Source organism: Poecilia reticulata, chromosome 3 (assembly GCF_904066995.2).
Source record: "Poecilia reticulata chromosome 3, P_reticulata-male-v2, whole genome shotgun sequence".
Classification (NCBI taxonomy): domain Eukaryota; kingdom Metazoa; phylum Chordata; class Actinopteri; order Cyprinodontiformes; family Poeciliidae; genus Poecilia; species Poecilia reticulata.
In genome coordinates this window covers 24,026,944-24,054,680 of record NC_088832.1, presented here as the reverse complement: position 1 = coordinate 24,054,680, position 27,737 = coordinate 24,026,944, and the positions used below count along the sequence as shown (strand labels likewise).

Sequence of the window (27,737 nt, the reverse complement as noted above, 5' to 3'; positions counted from 1 at the left end):
TGTTGATAAATACCCTGTAGGCCAAGCCTGATCTATTCATGTGGAAGTTTGAGTCTGTCTTATAATTAGTTTCACATGATAGGATAGCAAATATTTCAGTTCAAACCAAACAGAGTGATCACTAAACAGCTTTCTACGATGAAAAACAAAACATGGTTCTATTTCCACCTTCACTCAACCAGAGGTTTCCACTGTTTCCATAAATAATAGTAACTTTAACACAGGGTAAAGCTTGAGGGTGTGACGAGAATTTTGAGAATTATCTGACATCATCTGCCATGTGTTCCTCTATGTCGATTAAGGACAGGCATTCAAAGAGATTAGAAGGGAAATTGAAAAAGCACAACAGATTTATAGGATTTCCTAAACAAAATTTCTGTTAAATGACTGCAGAAATGAATTTCCAGAAAGAGGAAGCCAAGGCTTTATTTGTACACAGCAAGCATTCATTCAGTATGTATTTTTGCACAAGCAAATGTAAAAAAAAAAAAAAAAAAAAAAGGTGCTTTTTTAAATGCTCTGAAACTTTTAATATTATTTAATAGATAAGTCCCTTTTTTTAAATTAAAAGTGTAAAAAAATAATAATAAAAAAAGACTTACTTGCTTAAAATGTAAAGGATATTAAAGAAGTCGTAATGTTTTGAGGGGCAAGTTTTTTTTATATTTCGGATAGTAATAAAAAAAAAAAACGTTAAAAAAAAAGGCATCTGTTTTAACTGATAGAGTCAGAAAATAATTCAAGTCCTGTATTCTGAAGCTGTGACTTCCTCCACATCTGCCGTTCAATCATCAGGTCAAACTCTTGCCTTTCTCTAGAAAAAGGTTAAAAGGAAGGAAGAAAAGATCATTCATCAGTTTCAAATATGGGCTAAGATATTTTTTTTAATTTACACTTTTACACAAATCCTACCTGTTGCTAATGCATCGCCCTTTCAGGTACTTCTCCTCTGCCTTTTTGACCGAAACGTTGTCCACCCCAGCAATGGCATAAATGATAGCCTGCATAAAAAGACAAGAAAATTACAAGTTAAAAAATAAAAAGAGAGACTTGGTGTGCAAAAATATAATCAGTAATATGTGTGAGTCCTCTCTGACCTCCGGCAGAAGCACATCTAGGACAAAAGGGACGCGCTCCATCGACTTCACGTCGGCGAGGCGAGGGGATTTGGGCACTGCTTTGGCGTAGAGCTCGTTGAGGTACCAGTACACCTGATCCAGCTGCTGGTCGTCCTCCAGGTAAATGTTCACCACTCTCCGTCTGTTGGCACTCAGAAAAGAGCGGAGCCATCTGGACTCCTGCTGCCCTCGGATCACGGCCTGCAAGCAGATTAATATCGAGAAATCAAAACAAACGGTGAAGGTTCTTCTGGAATACATTAATATCAGTTAAATCAGCAATAAGTTTAATAAGAAATACATCAGTAGAAATGATCAAATCATCAATAACTTAAAATATAAGAAAACGTTTTGACCAGGCGGATGTTGGAGTGAGATTCTTGTGCTATAGGATCGTTTGATGGCATCCAGATGCAGTTACACTCAAAATGCCTTTGGACTATTAAACAACATTTAATTACTTTGACAATAATATGATGAAATCTTCTAAATGTTTTGTAAAACTTGGATATAACCCCGACACCTTTAACCGACTGATTACAATAGGCTGAAACAATTAATTGATTTGTACAATAATGATCAATATGGTAATAGATTATTTGTTAACTAGAACAACACAGTAATTAAGCCAAAACTGTACAAAAATGGATCTATGTACGTTTTCCATTTAAAAAAGAAAATAAACTCAAGTGGTATAGTTTTAGCTTCATCTGGTTCAAAAATAAAAATAATCATAAAAAAATTAATATTATTAACCACCTCTTAATTATTATTCAGTTAATCCAATCTAACCGAATAATGTTCAGGTTTTTTGTTATTTTTTTTAAAGGTATTGAATTATTTGTATTTTATGTACTTCTAATATTGTACAAAATGAGCTTATTCAGAGAACTAAAAGCTGTTTATCAAATTAAGTGATTAATCACCAGAATAATTAATTACTGAAATGGTTGTTAGCTTCAGCCATCATTATTGACTGCCATCATTGGTGGCCATGCTAACTAGCCTGAGCTTTCATGACAGACTCTGTTATGAGGAACTAGCTGTACGAGCATGAGTGACAGCGATAAGCCCCTCCTCCTGGCTCTGATTGGTTCCTTCAGTGTTTTTCTGCAGATGGCTGTAGGAGAACAGGAAGAATGCAGAGGAGCTCAGATTATGTCTCAGACTATATCGTCACAAATATGTAAAACACATCTTTTTTAAGTTACTATTAAGCTGCTGCAGACATGATCAGAATCAAACTGCATTCATATGCATTTAGCTTTAGTGTTACTCCATGTAAAAACACAAACAGTCACTGCGACTCTTTAACTGAGTAAATACTCGTCACAGGTGCTCGGTAGTTACTGTCTGAACAAGTTTTCTGCAGAACAATGTGCTTTCTAACGCCCAAAGGCAGGCAGAGCTTTCATGTTGGAAGTAAAAGTTCAAGCTGTGGTAGCTGAGGAACAACATGCTGTTGATAAAAAAAAAAACCAAAAACAATAATCACTATTGTTAAACATGCATCGCTATTGTTATTGGTCAGTTTAAAACAGATTGTGTACTATGGACCACTTCCCTAATGCATATCTCACACATAAAAAACAGACTGAAGCTATAGATTAAAGGTATAACATTTCCCCCATGACAACGACTGCATGCTGTTAGTATGAAGCAGATCTAAACACCTCTGAAACACGTGAATGTTTACTGGGAGGACGGCTACTACCAGCCAAAAGCTGGGCAGGTATCACAACTGCTAGAGAACCATAAGAAAATACTCAAATATTAAGATTTTTGAAGTATCGTGCATCATTAAGATATCATAGATTTCACCAAAGACTAAGTTAAACTACATGCTCAGCTCCTCAGATGCAAGTCAGTAAAGAAATAATGCTTTATGCTAACCCAAACTACCCAAAAGTTTAAAGGCAGAGTCTCCTGGTCAAACCACCTCTATCCACCCGAGTAGATATAAAAAGGATGTGAAATGTGAAGGAAGACCCTCTGCAGCAGCAGAAATAAAAAATCCTACCAGGAGACGTTTCTCCACCATCCGCTGCTTGACAATGAAATGAACCAGCTTCTCGTTGGCTCGGTTGTGGGCAGCATGAGTTCGGTCCGGCAGCAGCCTCTTGGAGCAGGTGGAAACGTCTTTGTGCTTCTCGCCAACGCTGCCCTCCTGGTGATGTTCACACGGTTCCTCCGTTACGACATCACTGGTGATTGTTAGTCTCTCTGAGGCAGCCTGCGGATACTTCCTCCTCACCGGATAGCCTGTTGCAAAAACAGCAACAGTGATTAGTTTTGCAGCGTCGGACGTCTGCGAAGGCGTCGCTGTCTGATGAAGAAACTTACTCATGTCATGATTACAATACTCAATGAAAGAGCCGGAAAATGAGCCGCATGCTGAAAGCAAAACAGAGAAGGACACATGGTAAGAAGTCGCTTCACAGAGTAAAACAATGTTTACATAAAATGAAAGTCAGAGGACTTCATCATATTTGGTCTGTGTCAAATGCAGACAGTCTACATCCATTTCCAAAGGACTGGAGAAAGTAGAAAACAAAGGACTTTCAACATCACCTCAAACAACAAACGCTTTGTTAAACTCCAGTCTGATTTCTGCTCTGCCTGCTGATTTATCTGCTCTGCTGCTCTACGGGCCGTAGAAACGCACTTTGGTTTCTCGCCTATGAAATTCACATCATGCTTTTGTTCTGATACCTCTATTCTTATACTTCCTGTTTTTGTTTTTAATCTAAAGCACTCAAGGATTAGCCTACTGCAAAGCAGACTGCAGTCATCACTGTAATTCCTACTGACCAATACGCATCCTGTAGTCTTCTATGAACTCCAAGGACCATGTAATAGCAGCCTCATATGACTCTTTGGCTTTTTGCTAGAGAAGAAACAAACCGTCAGGAAAACACAACCTTCACAGATGAGTCAGTGGTGTTTGAACAGAGCTCACCATCAGCTCATCTGCCTCTTCGCAGTCAAACGGTTTCAAGGTTCTCAGAGGCAACGTGAACCTTCAGGAACAACATTTGAAAAGTCATGTTGCGTTCAATAACACTTTAGCAGAGATGCATTTACAGGATGAAATGAGTAATGAGCAAATGAAAAAAAGCAGAGTTTTGTTCCTACCCCTTTTGTTTCTGAATGCCGGTGAACGCCTGGTCAACAAACATGACGCTTGCTTTCTTCTGTCTTCGGTTCACATTTTTTACCTGCAGAAAACAAAAAACACAACAGATCCCAAAACATCAGAAACGTTGAGGAGTTAGAGGCGTGTTTTTCTGGTCGTTATTAGGGTACACCAACGTTTTCAAATACTGTCCTGTTCATTTATTCAAGCAATTATAACCACATATATGGACAGGAGAGGGAATGAGCCACGTACCGATGATTCCGTGTCCCAGAGATAAATATGTTTTGCTGTTATGTACTAAACAAAAAACAGCAGATGCTGCCTGAACTGGGTCATCATCAACAGGGAAACGACATGGGCTGAAAGGCCCCTCAGAGAGGCAGAAGCCATTACTCCAAAAGCTAATATTCAAGATGTGACCTGCGGTCTTGTTAAACTTATTAAACTGAAAATCAAAGCGCTTAAATACCGCAGCCACATTTGGAAGAAAAACGTTGCAAACCTGAATCTGATCTGTGAAGAACAGAGGAGGGAGTAGAGCTGTAACGATTCCTCGAATGAGTCGAGTTCGCTGATTATTAAAATTCCCCAAAGTTTTGTTAAATTATGTTTTATTGTTTAGTTGTTCCAGCCAGGTGATTATTTATGTTGCGTAACGCTCTCACTTCCGCCTCTTAGTTGTTGCTAAGTGTTAGCAGCATAACGTCCAATTTTTAAGTTCGTTCCGGGGGGATTTTATTGATTGGTGATAATGTCTGGGTTTTTACTGTTTTTTGGGACCAGTAAGCATCCTTAAAGTGACTGGTGCGACGCCTGGAGTACGGCAGCCTTTCTCCTCCCAGACCTGCTGCCTGGTGGCGGTGAAGAGCGAACGGCGAGGAAGAGCGCCGCAGGAGAGCGGATAGACTGAACACAGAGGATAAATTTCATATTATCCCAACAAATGGATGGCGGAGCGCGTCATGGCGCCAAATAATGAAGCCAAATCCAGTCGCTAACATGAACACAAAAGCTATAAGTGGCTGTGAAATGTGGGAGTTCATCTATTAAATTGATTGAAGATGGATACATAAACTAAAAGCTGGTCTACAGACGTCTGAACGTTATTACCAAATTTAATACAATGTCATATTTTTGTGACATTTTGTCCAGATTAACTGGAAAATTGAGCTATTATGGTTACAGGTTAATTTTCTAAAATACAGGGATGTTATTGTTCAGCATGCACAAATATAAAAAAATTGGTTCGATGTTGATATCCAATAAGTAACACTGCAGTTACGGTAGAATTTACCAATAATTTACTATCAAATTTTAATTCGATAAGTCGATTAACTGTATGAATACAATGCTCGATTACTAAAATAACCATTTCTCTAGGTGACGGCATCATCTGTTGGGGGTGTTCAGCTGCAGGAGGGTTTGGTGCAACTCCAAAAATAGAAAATAGCAGCTTGAGGAAATGACCGTATGTGGAAACACTGAGACGACATCTCAATACATCAGGAAATCAAAGTCTGGGTCCAAATGAGACCATAAACACACAACCAGAGCAGCTACAAAGTGGCTTGAGGACAATAAAGTCAATGTTTGTTGTGGCCTTGTAAAATTTCTAAGCAGAACTGTTAAGATGTGTGGGAGCAACGACTCTGTTCTACCGGTTCTGTCTGGAGGAAAGGCAACAAAAAAAATCCCAGCAAACTATTTTGAGGAACATATTAATAGAAACAACTTTGCTAATACTAACTGAGCTTAGAATAAGAAATGTTCACTGTGAGAAAAACCTTAGTATCTCCTAATGTTTTGATCCTTACCAATGCTGGCCAGTATGGATAGTTTCTACATCTGCCCCACACAAACGCTCCTTCTGTGATCGATGGAGGTTCTGCAAGACAAAACAGTGATCAATTAAAAATCCAGTAGGACTGGGTCTTGTGGAGATCGTTTGCATTCAGCCACTGCGGTTTTCTCCTTACTATTGTTTTTCTGCATCAGGAAACTTGGCAGATCTTCCTCCTCCTCATCTTCACTCTCATTTTCTTGTAAGGGCAGAGAGGGCAGCTGTTCCTCATCATGATTCAGTTCGATTGAAAGATCTGAAGACAGCAAAGAGTCATCTTTTTGGGGATTAGAGAGCAGACAAGACAAGGGAGTCAGAGGTCATTCCTGCATTCAGCAAAATTATGCAAAATTGTGCAGTGGCAAATAATTATTTTTTAAAATATAGAAGCATTAAAACTGAATATGAAACCAGCAAAAAAGCAATTAGCTGTGCCCACAGTTCTTTAAGACGTTTACTTTAGGCCAGCTGAGACAAACATCAGACGGTACCTTGTTCAGCTGCGTCAGGCTTCTGCAGCTCAAACTTCGGCCTCAAGTGTTTGGATGGCTGAGTGCCTTTTCCCTTTGCATCTCCAGTCATGTTCTTCCGCGTCCTGCCACGCCGACGCTTCGTTGGAGTCCCGTTTTTCTGGGTTTGCGCCACGGCTCCTCTTTGTCTCACTTGCTTTGGCTGAGAAGTTCGAGACTTTCTTTTTTGAGGTTTCGCTTTGTGGCATGGAGGATCGTCCTCTGGAGTCTGCAGCAACATGAAAAGATGCTGTACTGTATTAAACGTGTCACTCAAATGATATTACACCATTTAACTTTAAGTGGGTTCCCTCGGGTAGGAAATATCTGGGCATACGACTTTACTCAATTCTAGAGGAAATAATGCTACTGAATGTGGAACCGCTTCTTCAGAAGATAAAAACCGATCTTAATAAATGGGCAAAACTGAAAGGTGAATGTAATAAAAATGGCGATAGCCCCATTATTCAATTATGTGTCCATGGTGCCTGTTGACATCTCATCCCAGGTTTACAAACAGTATGAGACATATGTTAAGGACTTCCTTTGGGACAAGAAGAAACCCAGAATTAGAAAATGTGGTGTGCCAGGGACCCAGGGCGCATGGCCCTGCCTAACGTAAGGCTATATAATCTCACATTTGAAATGTCTAGGTTGTCCAAATATTTTGAAAAGGGAGAAACAAGGCTGAGCTGGATGAATTAGTGAACCCTTTCAGACCAATAGATATCCTTTCCCATGGTAAAATAGATAATAGACAATCAAGTGGTTATTTTCCACTCTCTGGTTTTCATGAAGTGTTGATTTGCCAATACCACTTTTTGCCAATTCAGATTTTTTTAAAAGAAAGATAACATAAGAAGGTTTTTTTTTTTATTATTACTTTTTATCATCGCTTTTCTGGTTACTGTAATCAACACTGCTCTAAAATATCAAGGCCGTATCACCCATCCCTTCGTATTAATATAATGCCTTAAGAGATAAAAAAAAAAGAAGCTATTTTTGATTTTCCAAAAGGACAGTGCATCTCTAAAGCTAAAAAATTGCCACCTTGAACAAGCATTTCTCAGTAAAAATTTACTTCACACCTCACCTTTGATTGAGTGGTAAATTCAGCGTACTCCAGCGGCTCTTCATCAGCTCTGGGGGAGGAGAGTGAAATGTTGGATGTGGAGGAGCAGTGCACAGGCGGTGAAGTCACACTTATGGCTTCTTGTGTCCGTCTCCTTCGTCCCTTGCATCTCTTGGGTGTAATTGGTTCAGATTCTAAAGCAGGCAAGCCGAGATTGGAGATATTATCGAAAATGCACACTTCTGCAGCTGGAGGAGATAGGACCTTATTAAAGCCGGGTGACTCTTTGGAGTCACTTTTCCTTATTTTACGAGGTCTCCCTGGAAGATAATAAAAAGATAACCTCAAGTCAATAAACAGTTGAGTCATAACAGTTTTGAAATAGGACAACACAGGCAATCCAGAAGATTAAATGCTGTACCTCTCATTGTTGTGTGGCTCAGTATGCTCCTCTCATTGAAATGATGTGCTTTGAGTTTGTTGGCAGACAGATGAACATGAGTACAGAAGCGACATTACCAGGGGAAATGTCGTCCACCCGGGCAACATGAATGTCCTTTGTAACAATAAATAAATGAATGGAGAAATTATTAATTCATGTTAAATACGTTGTCTAACTCTTAGTAAAATGACGGGCATGTGTGCATTGCTACAGCTTTGTTTACTACCATGTGTCAAAACAAGCAAAATCGGCAGTTGAATAATAAGCAAGCATTAAGATCATATCCAGATTAAAAAATGCATACAAACAACGAAATAACCTGCAAAACAAGCTAGTTCTTTTTGGAAAATGCGCCATAACAACCCAAAAACGTCTGCGGATATTTTTATTGCACAAGGCTATAATGTAAAGCATTATCATTTGAAGCTTAAAAGCCAAAATATGAGATAATAACGTACAAATAACTTGCGCAAAGCAAGGGGCGGGATGTCAAAACATAAGCAGCCAACTGCCAACACTAACATTAGCTACAGATTGAAACTCACCGTAAAGGCTGTGATTGTTCAGAAACCCAAAGCCATCATGCGTCCCAGTACCTGCTCATATTTACTGCTGCACCAGGTCGCAAAAGGCAGAAAAGCAAAGTGCTGAAAACTAGCTAAATACTACACGGAAAACCGAAAGCAACGCGATATCAACACAAATTCCTGTTTGGAACAAGACATGACTCTTGCTTCCATTCGCGGGCTGTGAAGCGCTCTTAAAGATTTAACCAAACGCCCCCTCGTGGCCCGGAGGGCAAATAACAGCTGGTTTGAAATGCACTTTTGAAAGATTTCTTTAAAATTACACTCATATTATGTAAATTCCAAAACTTATTCATAGCAGAAACTCAACTCACTAAGTAAAACACACATCCATCTAATTACACTGAGATGGATGTTTTAAAGTCTTTATTTTTGTTGATCATGGTAATCTTCAACTTACAGCCTATGAGAACCCATTTAAGATTTGAATAAAAGAAAATCAGGTGTTATGCCCAGAAAAGCCCGCCTGCCCAAATTTGCATCCCCTGTCGCGGGAGCGCGCATCGCTCTAAGCTCTCGCATATTGACGAGGAAACGGATAAAAATATGACCGAAGAGGAAATTTTAAAGATATTTGTAACATTATCACGTTTCCTAACCATGTAATCCCTAATACGGTGGGTTTTATTTCGCAAATTATTTGAAATAAATACGGTTTTTACACTTTTATTGACACAATGAGTCGAACTTTTTTTCAGTCCGTGTCTGTTGTAAACGTTCTCCGCAAATGGTTTGAAATTCTCTGCTTTGTCTTTTGATATCATAATAGCTCAAAAGCATTACAACAGAGACCCATTATGTAGAACATTTTATATCATGCTTCACTTCTAGTCTGTTAATGTAGGAGGAAATGCAACTTAATTTATGAGCCTGAAAATATTTGCATCCGTCTTGTTGATATGAAACTTATAGCATTAGCTCAGAGAACAAGTGTCATTACGTAGAAGAGATTAAATCATTTCAGCTCTTTATTTCCCCCAATTAGCACAGGGATGCATGTTTTGGCAATATAGATTTTGAGCCTGCCACAATACGCATCCCTTCTCTATTCCCCTCAAATATTATCCTATCGATATAAAACATATACCAGAAGTTATTGGAACTACTCAGATTATGTAGAAAAAATTATTTCACTATTAACTCTTGAATTCTTTAAATTAGCACAGGGATGCGTTTAGGGGCAAAATTCCAGCCTGCCAAAATATGCATCCCTTATCTATTCCCCTCAAATATTATCCTATTGATTTAAAACTTATACCATCAGTTCTTGGAGCTACTCTCATTATGTAGAAAAAGTTATTTCACTCTTAACTCTCTAATTCTTCAAATTAGCACAGGGATGCGTTTTTGGGCAATATGGATGGCCTGCCAAAATACGCATCCCCTGGCTATTCTCCTTAAATATTATTATAGTGATTTAAAACTTATACCATCAGTTCTTGGAGCTACTCTCATTATGTATAAATAGTTATTTTACTTTTAACTCTTTATTTCTCAAAGTTAGCACAGGGATGCATTTTTGGGCAATATGGATTTCCAGCCTGCCAAAATATGCACCCCTCTCTATTCCCCTCAAATATTATCCAATTGATTTAAAACTTATAACAGCAGTTCTTGGAGCTACTCTCATTATGTAGAAAAAGTTATTTCACTCTTAACTCTCTAATTCTTCAAATTAGCACAGGGATGCAAATTTGGGCAATATGGATTTCCAGCCTGCCAAAATATGCACCCCTCTCTATTCCCCTCAAATATTATCCAATTGATTTAAAACTTATAACAGCAGTTCTTGGAGCTACTCTCATTATGTAGAAAAAGTTATTTCACTCTTAACTCTTCAATTCTTCAAATTAGCACTGGGATCCATATTGCCCAAAAATGCATCCCTGTGCTAACTTTGAGAAATAAAGAGTTAAAAGTAAAATAACTATTTCTACATAATGAGAGTAGCTCCAAGAAATGCTGTTATAAGTTTTAAATCAATTGGATAATATTTGAGGGGAATAGATAAGGGATGCATATTTTGGCAGGCTGGAAATTTTGCCCCTAAACGCATCCCTGTGCTAATTTAAAGAATTCAAGAGTTAATAGTGAAATAACTTTTTCTACATAATCTGAGTAGTTCCAATAACTGCTGGTATATGTTTTATATCGATAGGATAATATTTGAGGGGAATAGAGAAGGGATGCGTATTGTGGCAGGCTCAAAATCTATATTGCCAAAACATGCATCCCTGTGCTAATTGGGGGAAATAAAGAGCTGAAATGATTTAATCTCTTCTACGTAATGACACTTGTTCTCTGAGCTAATGCTATAAGTTTCATATCAACAAGACGGATGCAAATATTTTCAGGCTCATAAATTAAGTTGCATTTCCTCCTACATTAACAGACTAGAAGTGAAGCATGATATAAAATGTTCTACATAATGGTTCTCTGTTGCAATGCTTTTGAGCTATTATGATATCAAAAGACAAAGCAGAGAATTTCAAACCATTTGCGGAGAACGTTTACAACAGACACGGACTGAAAAAAAGTTCGACTCATTGTGTCAATAAAAGTGTAAAAACCGTATTTATTTCAAATAATTTGCAAAATAAAACCCACCGTATTAGGGATTACACGGTTGAGAAACGTGATAATGTTACAATTATCTTTAAAATTTTCTCTTCGGTCATATTTTTATCCGTTTCCTCGTCAATATGCGAGAGTTTAGAGCGATGCGCGCTCCCGCGACAGGGGATGCAAATTTGGGCAGGCGGGCTTTTCTGGGCATAACACCTGTTGTGGTTTTACCAGTAATAACCCCACGTGGCCTGCAGAGGGCAGTGTGTACCCGCTCATCTACTGATCACGTTTGTTTTTTGTGAGTAGTTGAACACAGGGGTCTCTCTGCGATGCAAATCAATCAAGATTTGTCCTCCAGCAGAGATCTCTTGATCTTCAGAGGATGGAATCAGGATAATTAAACAGAAGTTTTGACTTGAAGTCTGGAGCTCCTAGCACAGCAACAGGAGACCTGATGGACCAGTCCACTCTACTCTATTACAGGTCTGCTTAATTTTAAACATCTTGACAAAAAGTATTAGAAAAATGTCACTCTTAAACACTTAAAACTGCTTATTATTATTTTTTATTATTACACACAATGATTACTAGTGATCTAAAACTGACATATTCTGAGATAAATTAAAGTCCTCCAAATACAAAGGTTTCCCATATTTTTCAGGTGTCTAGACAGTAGACACAGAACATGAATATATTTATATATAGTTGGGTTTTTTTCTCTCTCTGACGCATGCAGTCCAGATGCCACTCAGCTGGAACCTCTGGACGTGTGATTGGCCTAAGGTCGATGAGGGGCAGGTTGGTCCCGCCCTCATCCAGATGTGCGTCTCGCTCCGGTGTCCTTAGTCCACTGCTGGCTGCAGCAGAGTGCGGAGCGTCGTGAAGTCAACAGGAGGGTGCGCATGGGTCCATTTAAAGTCCCAAAAGCGAGGCGCACGCAGTCTCTCGTCGCTGAGGTGTTTTTTATTTTTTCAGTCGGATGCCAACCATTCTGACATGCGTTGATCATGTTTTGTGATCTACACGGTGGACTTCACCCTGAGCGGGTTGAGATGCAGAGCTAATGGAGACAGGCAGGGCTGAGCGCGGTGCCACTCCAGCGCGCTGAGCACAGAGCCTCATTCAGTGCGGAGCGCAGTCTGCCGCATGACTTGCGCATCTTTTCTCTGCGCTGCAACTATTCCTGGCTCAATTTTCACCAAAGGAGCCGGTTTTGTTTTTCCTGGCAGCTTGATGGGGATCACACCTCTCACCACATGCGTCTGAGTACGGCGTGAGGTGCACCGCAAGACCGAGACGAGCGACCTGCAGGGGCGCGCAGTTAATTGAAATCGATCCAGCGGTTTGTTTTTTGAATGTGAAGCGGCAGAAGAGGTTATTTCTCCTCTCCTCCTCCTTCTCCCCCTCCTCTTACCTACAACATGACTTCACTGTCGGGGACTAGGGAGAGGAGCAGCCGGAGCAGAAAACATGGGGTAGGTTTTTTTTTATTTTTAAATTCCGGATGAGTTGGTGCTTCTCTGTGTGTAAACCTGGAAAATCTAAAAACTTACCATCCATTCACTGCTCCACCCACTACATTGAAGTGCAGCTTGCTTCCATCTTTAGCTGGTCATAAATATACAACCTGATGCCATCTCTCATTAGGTTTGTGTCCATGCGTAGTTCACACATCACCGCTCATAGTGTCACATCAGTGGGTTTAAATTCATCACGCTGCATCTCTTTAATTATCACTGCCAAGTCAGGTGTTATTCTCACTCTCACACCTGTGCTTCTGGCTCATCTGCAATTAGCTTCAATTTATTGCACAGGGTTTGGTCATAATATAGCAGCCTCGCCACTTCCCCGCCCATCATTTTTATACATAGCTGCTTTTTTTATGGCTGTAGAATTAGTGGCCCTGCAGCCACTACACCAGAATGTCTAATTCAACCTCGACAGATCTACTCCTCAGCTCATGACACTCAGTTGTTCACATTACTAAGTCGGACCAGTTTGCAATAACTTGAATTTTTTGTAATGCACTGCTATTTTTTTATTTCATTTTTTTGTTGAGGAGCTGAGACTCTATACCTAAAGCTCCCATTTACCTCCGTCTCCACTCTACCATTAATCCTGAACTCCTCCTTTAGAGTCAGGGACGTAACCAAAACCTGGAGGCAGCGGCCCACCTTTTTCTGGTTCAGAACTGGAAAAGATGAGAATGGTCAGAACTAAGTCCAAAGATGCCGTCAGAACCACATCATCTGCAACACAAAGATAAAACTCAGAGATCTCACAACAAGATATTCTTCCCTCCACTACTAAGCCTTGAAGTCTTGCTCATAAATACAACAAATAGGAGTGGAGACAAGTGGCAGCCCTGGTTGATCCCCCAACATTCATTGGGAAAAATCTCAGCTTTGTGCTGAGAATAAGCAAACAGTTCTGGCTTTGGTCATACAACCAAGTCTCTACAAGCATCCCTGTTCTCAGTGTAACTGCAGCAACACCAACAGAAAAGCTTCAGTGGCCCAAAAAGACCTGCAAGGTAAAGATCTAGTCCACATAACAAACAACATTCCTCCTTGAACCAGCATTTCTAACATCCTAGACGGAAATTTGTTGAGGTAGAAAGATAAGTGGAAGACTCTCTCCTTTTCTAAAAATTAGGACCACAATCTTGGTCTACTTTTCCACTTTTCCAACTGATCTTAAAAGAAATGCGTCAACAACAGCAGCCCTTGAATGTCCATAGCCGCCAGCACCTCTGGATAAATATTTGTCACTTCTGGCGCTCTGCCACAGGGAAGTTGTTTCATTACCTTGGCAATGTTTGCCAGAAAGATTGTCTCAGTTTTCCCTGAATCATCAGACTTCGCCACCCGAGACAGAATGAATCCAGTGAGACAGTTCAAGATGTCTCCTGGGTGCCTCCATTTGGAGGTTAACCAGGCTTTTCCCATTGGGAGAAGACGACTCCAGCGCCGACCCAAAACAAGCCGGAGAGACTTTATGTCTCTTCTGGCCTGGAAACACCTTGAACTCTCCACGAGTGATGGGGGAGAAGAATATCTGGGGTGTGCAAATGAATGGATATGTTATTTCCCAAATTTTGGTTGTCTCAATCATGAGATGTTCTTTCATAATTCATTTTTTTCTGGTTTTTATCTCTATTTATGCATCCAAGCACGTGGTGGAAATTCTTAGTTATGATACATTTAATAAATCCGATTTCTTTGTGTTGGATATGCCAAATTCTGATCAGAGTTGATCAATAGATAATTGGACAGCTGATTGCTTTTAGTCAGTGTTGCCGTCTTACGCTGTTAATACTCATTTATTTATATTCACACTGATTCATTTAGAGGCATGGAGGGGTCGTATCATTTATGCAGTTTATGGGTAAGAGGCGGGGTGAGGCCTGGACATGTTGCAAGTAGAGGGCCAACAAAGAAATCCACACACACTGCTTAGCTCAATTTAGAGCAGCCAATTAACTGAACATACATGTTTTGTGAACTGTGGGAGGAATGAAGTCCCTAGAGAAAATTCAGCCGTTCCCTGGGAGAATTCAAGTTAGTGAAGATTCAGAGCAGTAAAGACAGCTAATTATCATTTGCATTCGCCAGCAAAATGTGTAAAACATGCAGTAGATAACAGCTTTTATTCAATTTATAACTTATTCAGATATATACTGTGCTCTCAGAAATGTTAGTAGTGCTGCTCTGCTTGTTCAAGAAAAAGGAAGAGCATCATTGTTTTTCCTTCCTTCCAACAGCTTAAAACAGGCCATATGCTCTCACATTTATGCCGACCTTAACATTCCTGTTCCTGAGCAACCTCTTGCCTTTATGTTCACACAGTGATTTAAAACAGGATCTATTATGCAAAATTCACTTTTCACACATTTTTGTACTTCCATTTGGGTCTCAGCTGCTTCTGGAAAAAAACACCTGCCAAACCATTTTCTGGCAATAAGTTCATGTTTTTTGGCGTCTGGAAAATGAGTCGTTTCAAAAGCCTCCCAAACAATCAACAGGCACTGCGCCATTACCTAGCAACCCCAGCTGAGCCCAGCCCCATTACCTGGCAACCCCAGCCGAGCTCAGCCCCATTACCTGGCAACCCAAGCTGAGCTCCAGCATGTTTGGTCTGGTTTTACCACTGTGCTGTACAATGGCTGCTGGAAAAGACAAATGTTTTGTTGTTGCCTTACCATCCAGAAACCACTTGCCGCATTCTTGGTGGTTGTGCATGAGGCTCCACTTCTGCTTTTCAAAGATGTGCAGTTGTATAGTTGCACATCTGTTTGAGTGTAAACGTTGAGTTGGGGGGGGGGGGGGGGGGGGGGGGGGGCGTGGTCAGCAGCAGCTTATTTGGATTTAAAGTGACAAGAGGCCCTAAAACAGCTCAATCTGAAAGATCAAAAATATTCAGGACTGAACACAGTAAAACCTCATTGTCTAAGAATGATTTTGTACAAAAATGTAATGAACATGTTTTATTTAGTCCACAGACCTTTCCTAAACTGTTCAAGGAACCATAATGGGTCACCTTTAAGATATAGCTTGTCTTTCCTAACAGTGAAACTATCTATACATCCTCACAGATGCCCGACTCCTCCCCAACAAAATCGGCCTCCATTTTTCCGGACACATGGTGCCGAAAGGCCTATGAGGAAACCAGCCGCTCCGGCACTCGTCCAGCGCCAGAGGGAGCCGGCTCCATGCCCAGCTCCACTGGTACCCCTTCCCCAGGCTCGGGGATCTCATCGCCAGGATCCTTCTCTGGATCTCCAGGAACCATTTCCCCAGGGATTGGCACTGGATCACCGGGTTCTCTCGGTGGCTCTCCGGGTTTTGGGACAGGATCGCCGGCCTCAGGGAGCGGAAGTTCACCTGGAAGCGAAAGGGTGATATGGTGTGAGAACTGCAACACGCGTCTGACAGAGCTGAAGCGTCAAGCACTGAAACTACTCATCCCAGGCCCGTACTCCAGCAAGGTAAAAACCGTTTGCTTCCTGGAGAACGTTTAAATCTGGCTAGCAGTCGGCAACACAAAGTTTAAAATATTATCCCTTGATTAACTGCGACACTCAGACAGAGGCTGTCATTAACTTGGCAGTTCACGGAGGACTGGGGTTCAAATCATTCGCTTGTTTACAGTGTTGCTGTGTCATCAGAGTTATTGTTGCAATAAATCAAAGCGATGCCGTTATCCCATGAGATCCACCCCCGAGCTGAACAGAAGCAAAACAGCCTCTGGGATCTGGAAAATTTATATCTGCAGCTGCTAATCAGGTTCAGACAGAGTGACAAAACAAAATGGTGACCACAAACAAGAAGTCTGGTTGAGTTTCAATTACTTTCAGATCAGTTTATTTACATAGTGGCGTTTCACAGCTGTCAGCATAATGCACTTTACAAGACAAACAGCTCCAAGTCATGTGGAAATAAGAAATGAAATCAGATTCCTTTCAATCAAATCATGCAGATTCAGACTCAGAAACAGAGTCCAACTCAGAGTCTGTTTATGCTCCAAGTGATTATCACTTTAAAGAAAATTATCATTTTAAAAACTGCATTTGTATTTACAGAGATTGTCTTAATTTAATTATCTGAAATATTTAAATTAGATTAAAGAGAAATCTGTAATGGGATAGATATGTTTAACAGAGTTGTACACAGTTATGAAGTTCAAAAAGAAATAGAGATGACTGAAATAGACCAACAGGTATCATTTCTTTTCCAGGATTGCTTCTTAAAGCGGTCATAAAAGTCCATTTGTATATAATAAATGTATGTATTTTTTTTAGACCACGCTCTGAAACGGATTATTTTGATGTTTGGGATCACTTGAGGCAAATACATAAAACATAACTGGAATAAAAAAAGAATGAAAAAAGTAAAGAATTGGTGTCGTTCATGCAGAGATTTTATACTTGAGCTACAAAAAACACAAATTAGCTCCTGGGAGAGCGTTTTTAAACGTCCAATTTTTTCCAACTCTGGTTTGCCATGAATTTTATTTTCCTCTGTTGCAGCTGAATAACTTTAAGCTGTTGCCCACACATTGGCCTTGGGCTAATTGGTAACAAACAAACACCAATATGCAGAACTGCGCTAATAAAGAGCACAAAGTGAGCCTAAACACTACATTTGGACTGCTAGAGTTATTGCTCAGCCTATATGGAGTTTCAGGTTCTTTTAATTCAAGACTTTAACTGTTTGACATTTTTTCAAAGCGCTGAGGTTTGCTGATGGTTAGAAGGCTATTAATTAAGAGCAATTTGGGAGTTTGGGTTCAGATCTTACTGATTACAGCCTTCTCTGTGGTTAAATTTATTGCAGTGGAGGAAGAACACAAAGTCAAAATGCTGCATCACAGCTGCTGTAGGTACTGCTTTTGAGAAACTAACAGAATTGTTGTTTTCATTTAGTTACATTATAAACACTGCAATATTTTTAACAACGTACTGAATAATTGTGGGAGTGGGATAAAAATACATGGTTTTAGTACTTTTTGACAATTAAATGGTCAAAAATTCATGATTATGCCCTGCTTTGCAGGTCTCCATTACATAAAATTCAAATAAAATGCATCTGGCACCACAAAATATGAAAAAAATGGGATGTAAAAAGGAGTGTAAATACATAATTTCTAATTTTATGCAGTATGCTCTTTTTATGGTTCTCTATCAAATCAGGATCATCCACACCAAGGTAAATATGACTCAACCCATGTACCTGTCAAGCTCTAATAAACCTCCCACTGCTGCTCTTTGATTTGCTCCTGTGATGTGGGTTTTTTTGAACCATGCATAAACACACCTGACGACTATTTGGAAAGCTTTGATGCGCAAACAGAATCCTTTTTAGTTTTATTTGTTTTTGTTTGAACAAGCATCAGTTGAATCCTTCAGCAGCACTGTCAACTAGATCTTTTATGGTTTAGCAGAACTGGTTTAACACAGAAAGGCAGAGTTCACTCCCAGACCTCATTTACATGTTTTCTCTTGCCTGACATGCTAACTTTCCTCTTCAAAGCAACACATGAAGCAGTTAACATTTCCTGAATCGAATGATTCTCTTAACTTCTACGTGTTGCCCTTCTCCTTCCTGCTGTTTGTGGAGCTTCAAGGCAGAAGCAGGAGCTGTTCTGCTTGCTTTCAAATTCCTGTGGGTCATTACTGAATACCTTAACAGTTCAGTTATTTTAGCCAGGTAGAGTTTCCCGGCTGGCCTTTCTTTTGTTTAACCCAGACGTGAGTAAACTGACCTGTGCAGGTGTTCTGTGTCAAAGAAAAACCGAACTCATGTCCTTGATGAAGCAATGTGACCCAATAATCCTTCACCTTCAGCAAATGTGCTGGAACAGCAGTTCTCTCTGTGTGTGTGTGTGTGTGTGTGTGTGTGTTTCCTGCAATGGTGTACTGTCAGAAGGAGACCTGCTGTTCCCATGGGACAGCGGAGTGTGTGTGACCCCCATCAGACACACACGTAACAGGAATACTAACACACATTCATCAACTTTTACCAACCACACAAACCTCAGTTTGTCTCATGAATATGAATACATGACAGGTCACCCACACACACATTCACAAACAGTCTAACCCTGATCCAAAACCAAGTCTGTACCTTCAAATTGAACAATTTATGCAGCTGTGACCTGCTTTTGGTCCCCCCAGAAAACACACAAACTTCCCACAGAGTGGCTGTGTAAACACATTAGTCCTCCCCACATGAAGGAAGCATCTCCACACACACATTATGTTAATGATGACCTTCACAGCTCGTACCTTTTGAATATTGCACTGCTTGCATGTCTGCAGTTTAGTGAGCCTCTGTCAGTTTGCGTACAAAAAAAGGGAAGATGACAGAATTAGCCTTTTGCCCAAATATGCCAGTGCAGATCATTCACTGGCAGAAGGAGTGAATATAAACTCACCAGGCTTCTGTAACAGTTGCTTCTTAACACCAATTGTGATTCAGCCAATCACAACCGCTCCTAAAGCAGAAAGCAAACTATAATGCAGGGCATTCTGGGTGAAATGCAACTAAAACAAACAAGAGTCTAAGGCTGCAGTAGAAATGACTCGTGGTCTGACGCTGCTACGCTCTTGCTTACATTTTGCAAAGAAAGACTGCGCTCATGTCTTCTTCTGAGGTTTTTGTGTTGCTTTCTGCAGCAGTTCTTTGTGCAGCGCCAGCACACGTTACGATGGAGGAACAGGTTTCCAAAGGGTTTGAACTGTTTGACACAGTGCAGTGAGGAAGTTAACCGAACCAGCTGAATATGTAACAAATGTTTCAGTTTTGGTCCCCAATCAAACTGAGTCTACCCGACTATCAGGTGTGAAAACACCCTTAGTTCATGAGCTTTTCAGAAACTGGTGATCTGAGTTTACTGAAGAGTGACCCAAAAAGAGGGAAAGTTTGAACAGGAATGCTTTGTTGATGTCAAAGGTGAACGGGTAACCTGGTTAAAGGTGATGGAAAGGTGACAAGAGCTCCAATAACAACTCATTACAACCATTCCTGAACATGCAGCACATTGAACTCTGAAGCAGACGAAGAAGAAGAGAAGAAGAGGAAACCCAGTACCACTCCTAACCCATACAACTCATACCTGGGAGTTCAAATCTGACAAAGGATTGAAAAAAACAAACAAACTTTGAACCTCATTTTAGACGTCAGCATCTAAATTGTTCCAACCTGCCTGGTGTCAACAGTCCAGGTTGTGTTGGTGGCCTAATGGTGTGGGACACATTTGCCTGTCCTACTTTGAGTCTTTTGTAACAACTGGGCATTGCTCAAAACCAACAACTCTGATTAATGTCTCCAACACCTTGTTGAATCTGTGCCATAAAAACTGGGCAGTAGTGAAGGCAAATATGATCCATCCCTGTAGTGGTAAACGAGTGAATAGTAGTTATTCCAATCAAGCTGATTCATCCATTTGTGAATTTAATAGGATGCACCTCATTATTGCATTTAATCATTACAGAGCTTAATGGCTTGTGGTTTAAAATAGAGGTGACAGTTTCCAGATTAAACCACAGACGATTGACAAAAGGAGTATTGACAGCAGACATGAAGGAGCCGCTCTGTGTTTTTCCTTTTAGTGCGACTTAATTACTTACCTCAAATTAAAGTCAGACTCCTCTCAGATTGGCTTGTCCGTCTAACTAGCGCCGTTTTACAGGCAGCCAGATGTAGGAGTGTGTGCAGCATGCAGGTAATTTAGCTGGAGGCAGGTTGTATTAATGCAAAGCAAAATGGTGGCCTGCAGACTCGGAACGAGCAGAATGTGTTTCAGGTTTAGACACAGGAAAAGCAAATGACTCAAAAGCACATGTGGCGAAACAGCTGCACTCACTTGAGGCATTCGTCCCTGCTGTCCTGGTGTGTGTGGCTGTGCATTTATCAGCCGAATCCACGCCCAAATCATAAGTGGATGGAAGATGATCTGCTTTTGGTTGGTCCAGGTCACTTCAGGAAAGTGGGTCACTTGATGTTCGTCGGCTTCAGAAGTCTGTTTCTGATCAGCTGAAAGTCAAAACCGTCCGTGTTTAGAAAGTGAAACATATACAACTGTAGATCAGACGTGGAAATGCAGCCAAAGAAGGACATGTTTGTAGCTTTATTCCCCTGGGAGGACCTCCTCCAGGAAGCTTGATTTAGCGAGATTGCTTTCATCTGCGCGTTTCTTTGTGTCTGTTTGAGTTTGTCATTTGAAGAACAGCGCTCGCTTCGCTGTGGGAGTTTCCTCTGGATATACATATTACACACGCACTTAAAATGTTTATATTAGCAAACCCACTAATGTGTCCGCCTGCATTAGATGGTACATTAAACACTTGTCAGCAATTTCTTCCTCGGATAAGTTTTCGGTTTGAATGCTTGTCCCTAAAGCTAAGGTCAAAGAAACGACTCCAGGGAGAAATGGCATCCAGAATTATGTTGAAGAGTTGTTCTGTATGTATAATTTTCTGCTTTCCCTTCTTAATAAACCAATTTTTTTCAAAGAGGTTCTTTTTTATTAACATAATCTACTATTCTTTCACAGAAAAACAGAAAAGAGACAGGTTCAAACCAAATGAGGCTTTTAAATCTGCTCATTAAGACACGATTTGACTCTGTGGGTCATAATCTGCAGATATCCTCATCGACATTTTGCTCTTTTGTAAACCGTTTTACACCAGTGTTGTAAAACCAGTGTTCATGTTTGTGCTGAGGAGGCTTTTTAAAGAAACCGAGCTAAATCTGAAAGCGAGTCCATTCACCAGGTTGTGTGGGCGGTTGGCATGAACAGTGTGACATTCCTACAATATGATGACGATGACTAAAAATACCACGGCTGTTACGATATGTATGGAAAACAATTTGAAAAGTATGTGATATTTACTTTAATACATAAAAGCAACATGAAATCCTAACTACTGCAAAAATAAGGCAATGTTTTATGATAAAAATATTAACACCTGCTAAACCTAGACGTGTTTTTAGTAAACATGCTTATTGCATTGAATATTATACTGCTGTACTTGTAATATTTGCAATGATTGATAAATAAGCATGTCATAAACTCTCCTAGCTTTTCCAGCCAACAAATTAAGATTTCACACTTGCTCTAATCAGTAAAGATAATCTCAGCCACTGGATTATTGTCAGATGTTACAAGTAATTAGTCTATAATTTGTGCATTTATCAGATTAAGCCTTGAAATATCATCACTCAGAGGGATATTTAACTGCACAAGGGTAGATGGCTGTCCTGTAATAACCAAATCCCATAATACTAAGGCCTCTGGTAACCACGGCAGCTGGTGCTGCCTCTGCAGCGACATGTAACAGATGTGAGCTGCATACATATCTCTGTCAGTGTTAATGGGCTCCTCATAGCCGTCTGTGTGTGTGTGGGAAGTGTGTGTGTGACTGTGAGAAGGGAAAGAGGGTGAAAATATATGGTATTCATGGAGATGATAGCCCATTTTAGTGTTTCCTGGGTGGTATAGTTCTCTCTCTCTCTGTGGGTGTGTGTGTGTGTGTAAGAAAGAGAGAGAGAAAGAAAACAATCATGGTCGCCTTATGCCTTTCAGGTGTGAAAGACATTACCATATAAAGAGGTGACCTCATCAATAACAGTAAGACGATGAGGATGGATGGAGGGTGGGGGACATGCTGATGCAGGCCGAATTTTTTAGCTTCTCTTAAGCCTCATGTCAATATAGCCAACCTACAAAAGGGCATACACCAGTTCACACCAGTTCAGCATTAACCATAACTTGTTCGCTACCATCTCTATCAAACTGCAGCTTAATTCAGCTACTGCTGTAAAAGTGGAACAATTTTCAGTGAACAAATGAAAAGGCAAAACTTGAAGGTTTGTGTGTATCTGGTGACGTAAATTTATCAAAAATTACCATGACTATGAACATGGTCGTAGTACAAATGGCAACATGGAGGACTAACGTCTCAGCGAGATCTAGAGAAACTCATCCAGGCGTTTATCTTCAGTCGCATCGATGTGTCTTCTCAGGTCTGCCTCAAAAGTCAATCCTCCAGCTGCAGCTGATCCAGAACGCTGCTGCTGGAGTTCTGACTAAAACCAGGAAAATAGAACGCATAAACCCAGTTCTAAGGTCCTTCACTGGCTCCTTGTAGCTCAGAGAATAGACATTAAAATACTGTTGTTAGTTTATAAATCACTGAACAGCTTAGCACCGCAAAACATTGAAGATCTGCTGTTGTCATAGCAACCTTTCAGACCTCTCAGGTCTCCTGGTTCTGGTTCTGGTTCTGCTCTGCATCCTCAGTACCAGAACCAAACATGGAGAAGCAGCATTCAGCTTCTATGCACTATAAATCTGGAACAAACTACCTGAAAACTGCAAAACAGCCGAAACACCGAGTGCCTTTAAATCTCGACTAAAGCCCACCTGGTTAGAGTTACTATTGATACATAATCAATTGATCAACAATTTGATGCGCAAAATGTAATGTTTCAATTGTTGACTGTGTGTTCTATGACTTTGTATTTTTGTGTTAGTATTATGTAAATCACCTAGAAATGCCTTGTTGCTGGAAGGTGCTATATAAATAAAAATTGATTGATGGAAATGTTTATAATATTTTCAGGTAATTTATTCCACCATAATAAATTATTTAAACATGTATTGCAATATGGTAAAACACAAATACTGCTCTTGAATAAAACAAATCAAATCAAAAAAGAAAAACCTACAAATTACTGAATAATCCACTTCAGGATGCCAGTTACATTAATTGGAACAATTTATATTTGTAATAAGCAGCTAAATTTTCTATGGCTGACTGAAAAGCTGCAAGGCAAGATTACTGCAGATTAAAAAAGGAAGTCATTTTCAAAGTGTAATAATAAGTAAAACTCACCGCCAACATTTGGAGATTTGAATATCAGTCAGAGGCTAATTTTAAATACAGTTGACAAAAAAAACTTTAAGACAGTCATATTTAAATATTAAAATGTAAAAATTAAAGGTTAACTCAAACTTTTGATAAAATATCTTTTAAGGTGGTCCAGATTGTCACCTGGCTCTTTCATATTCCTTCTCTCTTTTATGGAAATGTTGAGGTTTTCAGATGCCAACATTAAATAAACTGCACAAATCTCACTTATCAAATCCCCAAAAACATAAAATCTACAAATATACCACACATTCATAGGCTGCAAGACAAACTGCAAGCAGGCTCTCCTCTGTGACACACTGGCAGCATATTGCCACAACGGGCAGATCACATGCATGGGCGCTCGTACCCAAACAGACACACTGACACACAACAGCTTGAACGGATACCAACATGCAGACTAAGGTATCCTGAGGATAGTCTGAAAACACACAAACGAATGCACAGAGACACATGGCGTCACAGAGAACATTTGCACATTGGTGGATCATGGTTAAAGTCTCAACAGCTGCTGCACAATGTCCACTGCTGCCATGGCAACTATCTCTCTTTTACCCAGCAGTTGAGAAAAGTACAAAACGTCGTTCAGTAGGAGTGAAGTAGGTGCAAGTATAGGTGAGATAATGTGCAGAAATGCAACAGTTTAATGGTTCTAATGCATTAAAATCCAACGCTTTAGATAAAAATGGATGGAAGTGTTGCACATTTCCTTAACTGCTACTGCATAAATGAAATCATATTTGAAATGTTCTATCATTTATAATAGTAATGTATGCTCATTCGGAAGGATTCTCATACATTTAAAAAACAAAATTTTAATTTCTTATTATTTGAATCTGTAATCATTATGTTGAATGAGTCCATTTAAAATATCTTAGGAAATCTGCATAGTCTTACTGACAGCCAAGTAGTGATGTCTCAGTCTCATTTTTACATTACTGTCATTATTAAGGTGTAAAAAACGGTCCTTAGACATATATTTTATTAAAACTGATCAGTTATTGAGTACAGAGCATCTCACATTTGACTGGTAGGGATTACATGAATTTAATAACAAACCTGTTACTTATTCACAAAGTTTTGAGTAAATATCTTTATGTACCATTACGTATATATGCAATGCTGTTTTTGTCTATTTGTTAACCTGTCAAGTGATGGTTATGAATAAGAAAGTTATGCACCCAAAACAACTTCATGCACTTCATGGAAAGTGTTGATAATTATAATTAGCAACCTGGTTAACTCACTATTTTTTCTCCACACTTTTAGAAACTTGGAGATTAAAAACGTTGGCGTTCCAGCAGCAGCAGGTGCCAGATCAGCCCTCCATGAGGCTGTGAAGTCTCGCTTGCTCAACAGTTTATTTGAAGACCTGCTAGCAACACTTCTAACATTAGTCAGTCTCCTGTCAGAAGCCGATAAATCACATACAAGCATGAACATTCACTCATGCAAACACATCACACCTATGCACAAACAGGCGCATGCATGCAGACTATTGCAGGAGATCGCATAATCACACATTGCACATCTATCTTCAGCATCTCCCTCTTGGAAAATCTTAAGACAGGCTGAGGTGTCAGGTAACACGGTCGGTGTGTGTGTATATATATAGAGTTAACTTCCTATCAATAAACTTCTATATTTCTAGGTTTTCTCAGGGTTGCTTTCTTTCAGTTTCTTTGAGAAATTGTGGCAAGAGGAGACTGAAATCATATTTATCAATATACCTTTCAAGGTAAAAATCAATTTATTTTAGTTGTCTTGTTGGATGACAATACGATGCTGAAAAATGAAGGGAAATTGTTTTTTCCTGTCCTCAGTCTGTGTTTTAGATAATGGGTAAAATGTCTCTGTCACCCAAACATGAAAATGAAGTATCGGTTGCTTTTTCCAATCAGAAATAAATAGACATGCACCACAGGAAAAAGTGTTTTTCAGGTATAAATCTGCAGGTACTTTTTGTGGAAAAAATAATGGTATTCCTGAGAGGTCTGTGTTTTAAATTTGTTTTCCATCAAGGAATAAACTTGCCCTTTTCTAAAGTCTTTAATATGAACATAAACAGTTTTAAAATTACTATGGTTTTTCCCAAACCTACAAAAAAGAGAAAACAACAAAGATGGACACAAACATTTTAAGGTTCTTTTTTTTTAAGCACAAAAAATACCTTTAATTTGCTGGGCTTTTTAATTTGTTGTTGTACTTTTTTATGATATATTTAGCTTGAGTGAGACCTCAAGCCAAGAGGTTTTTTTTTAAGTTTAAAAAAAAAATCACCAAGATATTACTTCCAACATACGAGTGAATTTGTTTTTAAAACATACCATCATTCAATCAAATAATACCCATCATTTACATTTAATTTAAAAAATTTATAAATGTTTAAAGTTATGGTTAATCAGGACTATTTCAAAGCTTTCTAATTTTTACATTAGCTAAATTAAAACATTCCGATAAGGAAGACACTGGTGTATTGGCAGGCATTCAGACTGCCAACATTGTTTATTATACCAAATTCTTCTTATTTTATTTTAAGAACTCTGTGTATTTTCACTAAACCTTACATTCTGCAAAGGCCGCTCGAGGCGGAGTGTTAACCAATCAGAGAGACTCTGCTCTCTGACGTATTTACAGGCACGGATGCGGGTTAGCATAGCAGGTCATCAAACGAAAACATCACCGATAGCAACCGTCGTCAGTGCCCAGTTAGCTTGTGAAACTCACAACACTTCTGAATTATCTGGTGAATTCAAACACGCGCCCCATGGACACATTTTTGGTGATTTCAGTAAATAAAAGTTAGATACTCAATATTTCATACGCCATTGCTCCAAGTAACCGGGAGAGGAGGTAAAAAAAAAAGAAAAAAAAAAGAGGCAAAACCCCAACACAAGTCGTGCCGTTATCAGCTGCCTCCATTGTTTGTTAAATAGAAACTGAACACAAAATGTTAAGTAAAGAATCCGAGCCTCTGTTACGATTACAGAAGCTTTCTCTACATAATATTTTGGTGCCACACTCTGAATTTCAAGCGCCATTGTACAAAGAGACCAGCAATGGAAAATGACCACTCTAACCGGCTAGAGCAGGGGTGGGCAATCCTGGTCCTCGAGGGCCGGTGTCCTGCAACTCTTAGATGTCTCCCTGTTCCAACACACTTGAATCCAACAGCTGAATCACCTCTTAAGTGCAGTCAAGTTCTCAACAGTCCTGCTAACGACCTCATTATTTGACTCAGGTGTGTTGAAGTAGAGATGCATCTAAAAGTTGCAGGAGACCGGCCCTAGAGCGATTTTGACGCAGGTGCAAATTAAGCTGCTGATTAGAGACCTCACACCACCAGGGGGCGCCCGAGAGCACCAAGCTTACACGATATGTTTACATATACCTTTAATAACACGAACAAACAAGATGCTATAACCTGTGAAAAAATATTTTTATATTCTCTTAAATAAAAGGTTAATTTCTTCCTGCTGTTGGCTGCTGCTACTGCTGTGCAAATATAAGATAACAAACTTGTTAACTAAATTTAGTGTTTATCAGCAGATGTTAATGCCAAATAGTTGAAATAATATGGCACACATCTGCATTTGAAAATATACTTATTTTAGTTGGCTACTCCTGTAAGATTAAAATTAGTAACCATAACAACGTATGATGTTAGCTACTCTGTGTGTGTAACATACCTACTATTATTAGTAGGTGTGTTACACACCTAACAAGCTAATTGTTTCTAATTAGCTAAGGAATGGTATAGGATCTGGTGGTGACATGTTGGTGTGGCCGGCCCAAATGGAAATCCAAAAAAGCTTGTATGTTTTATTAGAAAGGAACGAGATATACAGCTTTGCGTGTTTCTGCTGCAGCAGTGCAGTGTTTGTAATGGCTAGCCGGTTTATTTACGGCGTATAAGCTCACTAACTCACCACTGTGCCTCTGGATGTGTCAGAGATGACACACTGACATTTCTGGGGCTGATGAATGTGAAGCAAATGCAGTTAAATGGCGTTCAGGTTTAAATAA

The 27,737-nt window shown here is 39.6% G+C and overlaps 2 protein-coding genes and 1 long non-coding RNA gene across 7 annotated transcripts in view; 1 reads left to right on the top strand and 2 right to left on the bottom strand.

Annotated features, from left to right (window-relative positions):
* Positions 1–400: 400 nt before the first annotated feature.
* On the bottom strand, positions 401–8,885 carry LOC103462772 (PWWP domain-containing DNA repair factor 3A). Of its 2 annotated transcripts, none has more exons than XM_008405765.2 (14): positions 8,666–8,885; positions 8,100–8,234; positions 7,700–7,998; positions 6,589–6,835; positions 6,234–6,353; positions 6,072–6,142; positions 4,254–4,336; positions 4,078–4,138; positions 3,930–4,005; positions 3,462–3,512; positions 3,139–3,380; positions 1,098–1,319; positions 913–1,001; positions 401–814 (listed from the first exon to the last, which is right to left on the bottom strand). In XM_008405765.2, exons 2-14 carry the CDS (start codon positions 8,104–8,106, stop codon positions 715–717), a joined length of 1,668 nt encoding a protein of 555 aa, XP_008403987.1. In that variant the 5' UTR covers positions 8,107–8,234; positions 8,666–8,885; the 3' UTR covers positions 401–714. The 2 variants fall into 2 exon arrangements, with proteins under 2 accessions (XP_008403987.1, XP_008403986.1); XM_008405764.2 differs by having other exon boundaries at positions 6,234–6,374; positions 8,666–8,884.
* Positions 8,886–12,066: 3,181 nt separating this feature from the next.
* Positions 12,067–27,737, top strand: part of kif26ba (kinesin family member 26Ba) — a 106,744-nt gene continuing 91,073 nt past the window's right edge. For 2 of the 3 annotated variants that reach the window (XM_008405769.3, XM_008405767.3), the window contains exons 1-2: positions 12,067–12,750; positions 15,870–16,262. In XM_008405769.3, coding sequence (XP_008403991.2) covers positions 12,697–12,750; positions 15,870–16,262 — 447 coding nt within the window. In that variant the 5' untranslated portion in view covers positions 12,067–12,696. The remainder of the gene's footprint in view (positions 12,751–15,869; positions 16,263–27,737) is intronic. The other variant, XM_008405766.3, reaches the window with a different exon arrangement.
* LOC103462773 (uncharacterized) lies at positions 15,747–27,176 on the bottom strand. Of its 2 annotated transcripts, XR_533394.2 has the most exons (5): positions 26,792–27,176; positions 20,642–20,811; positions 20,406–20,548; positions 19,211–19,270; positions 15,747–16,158 (listed from the first exon to the last, which is right to left on the bottom strand). It is a non-coding gene; the product is annotated as an uncharacterized LOC103462773 (long non-coding RNA). The 2 variants fall into 2 exon arrangements; XR_533392.2 differs by lacking the exon at positions 19,211–19,270 and having other exon boundaries at positions 26,792–27,165.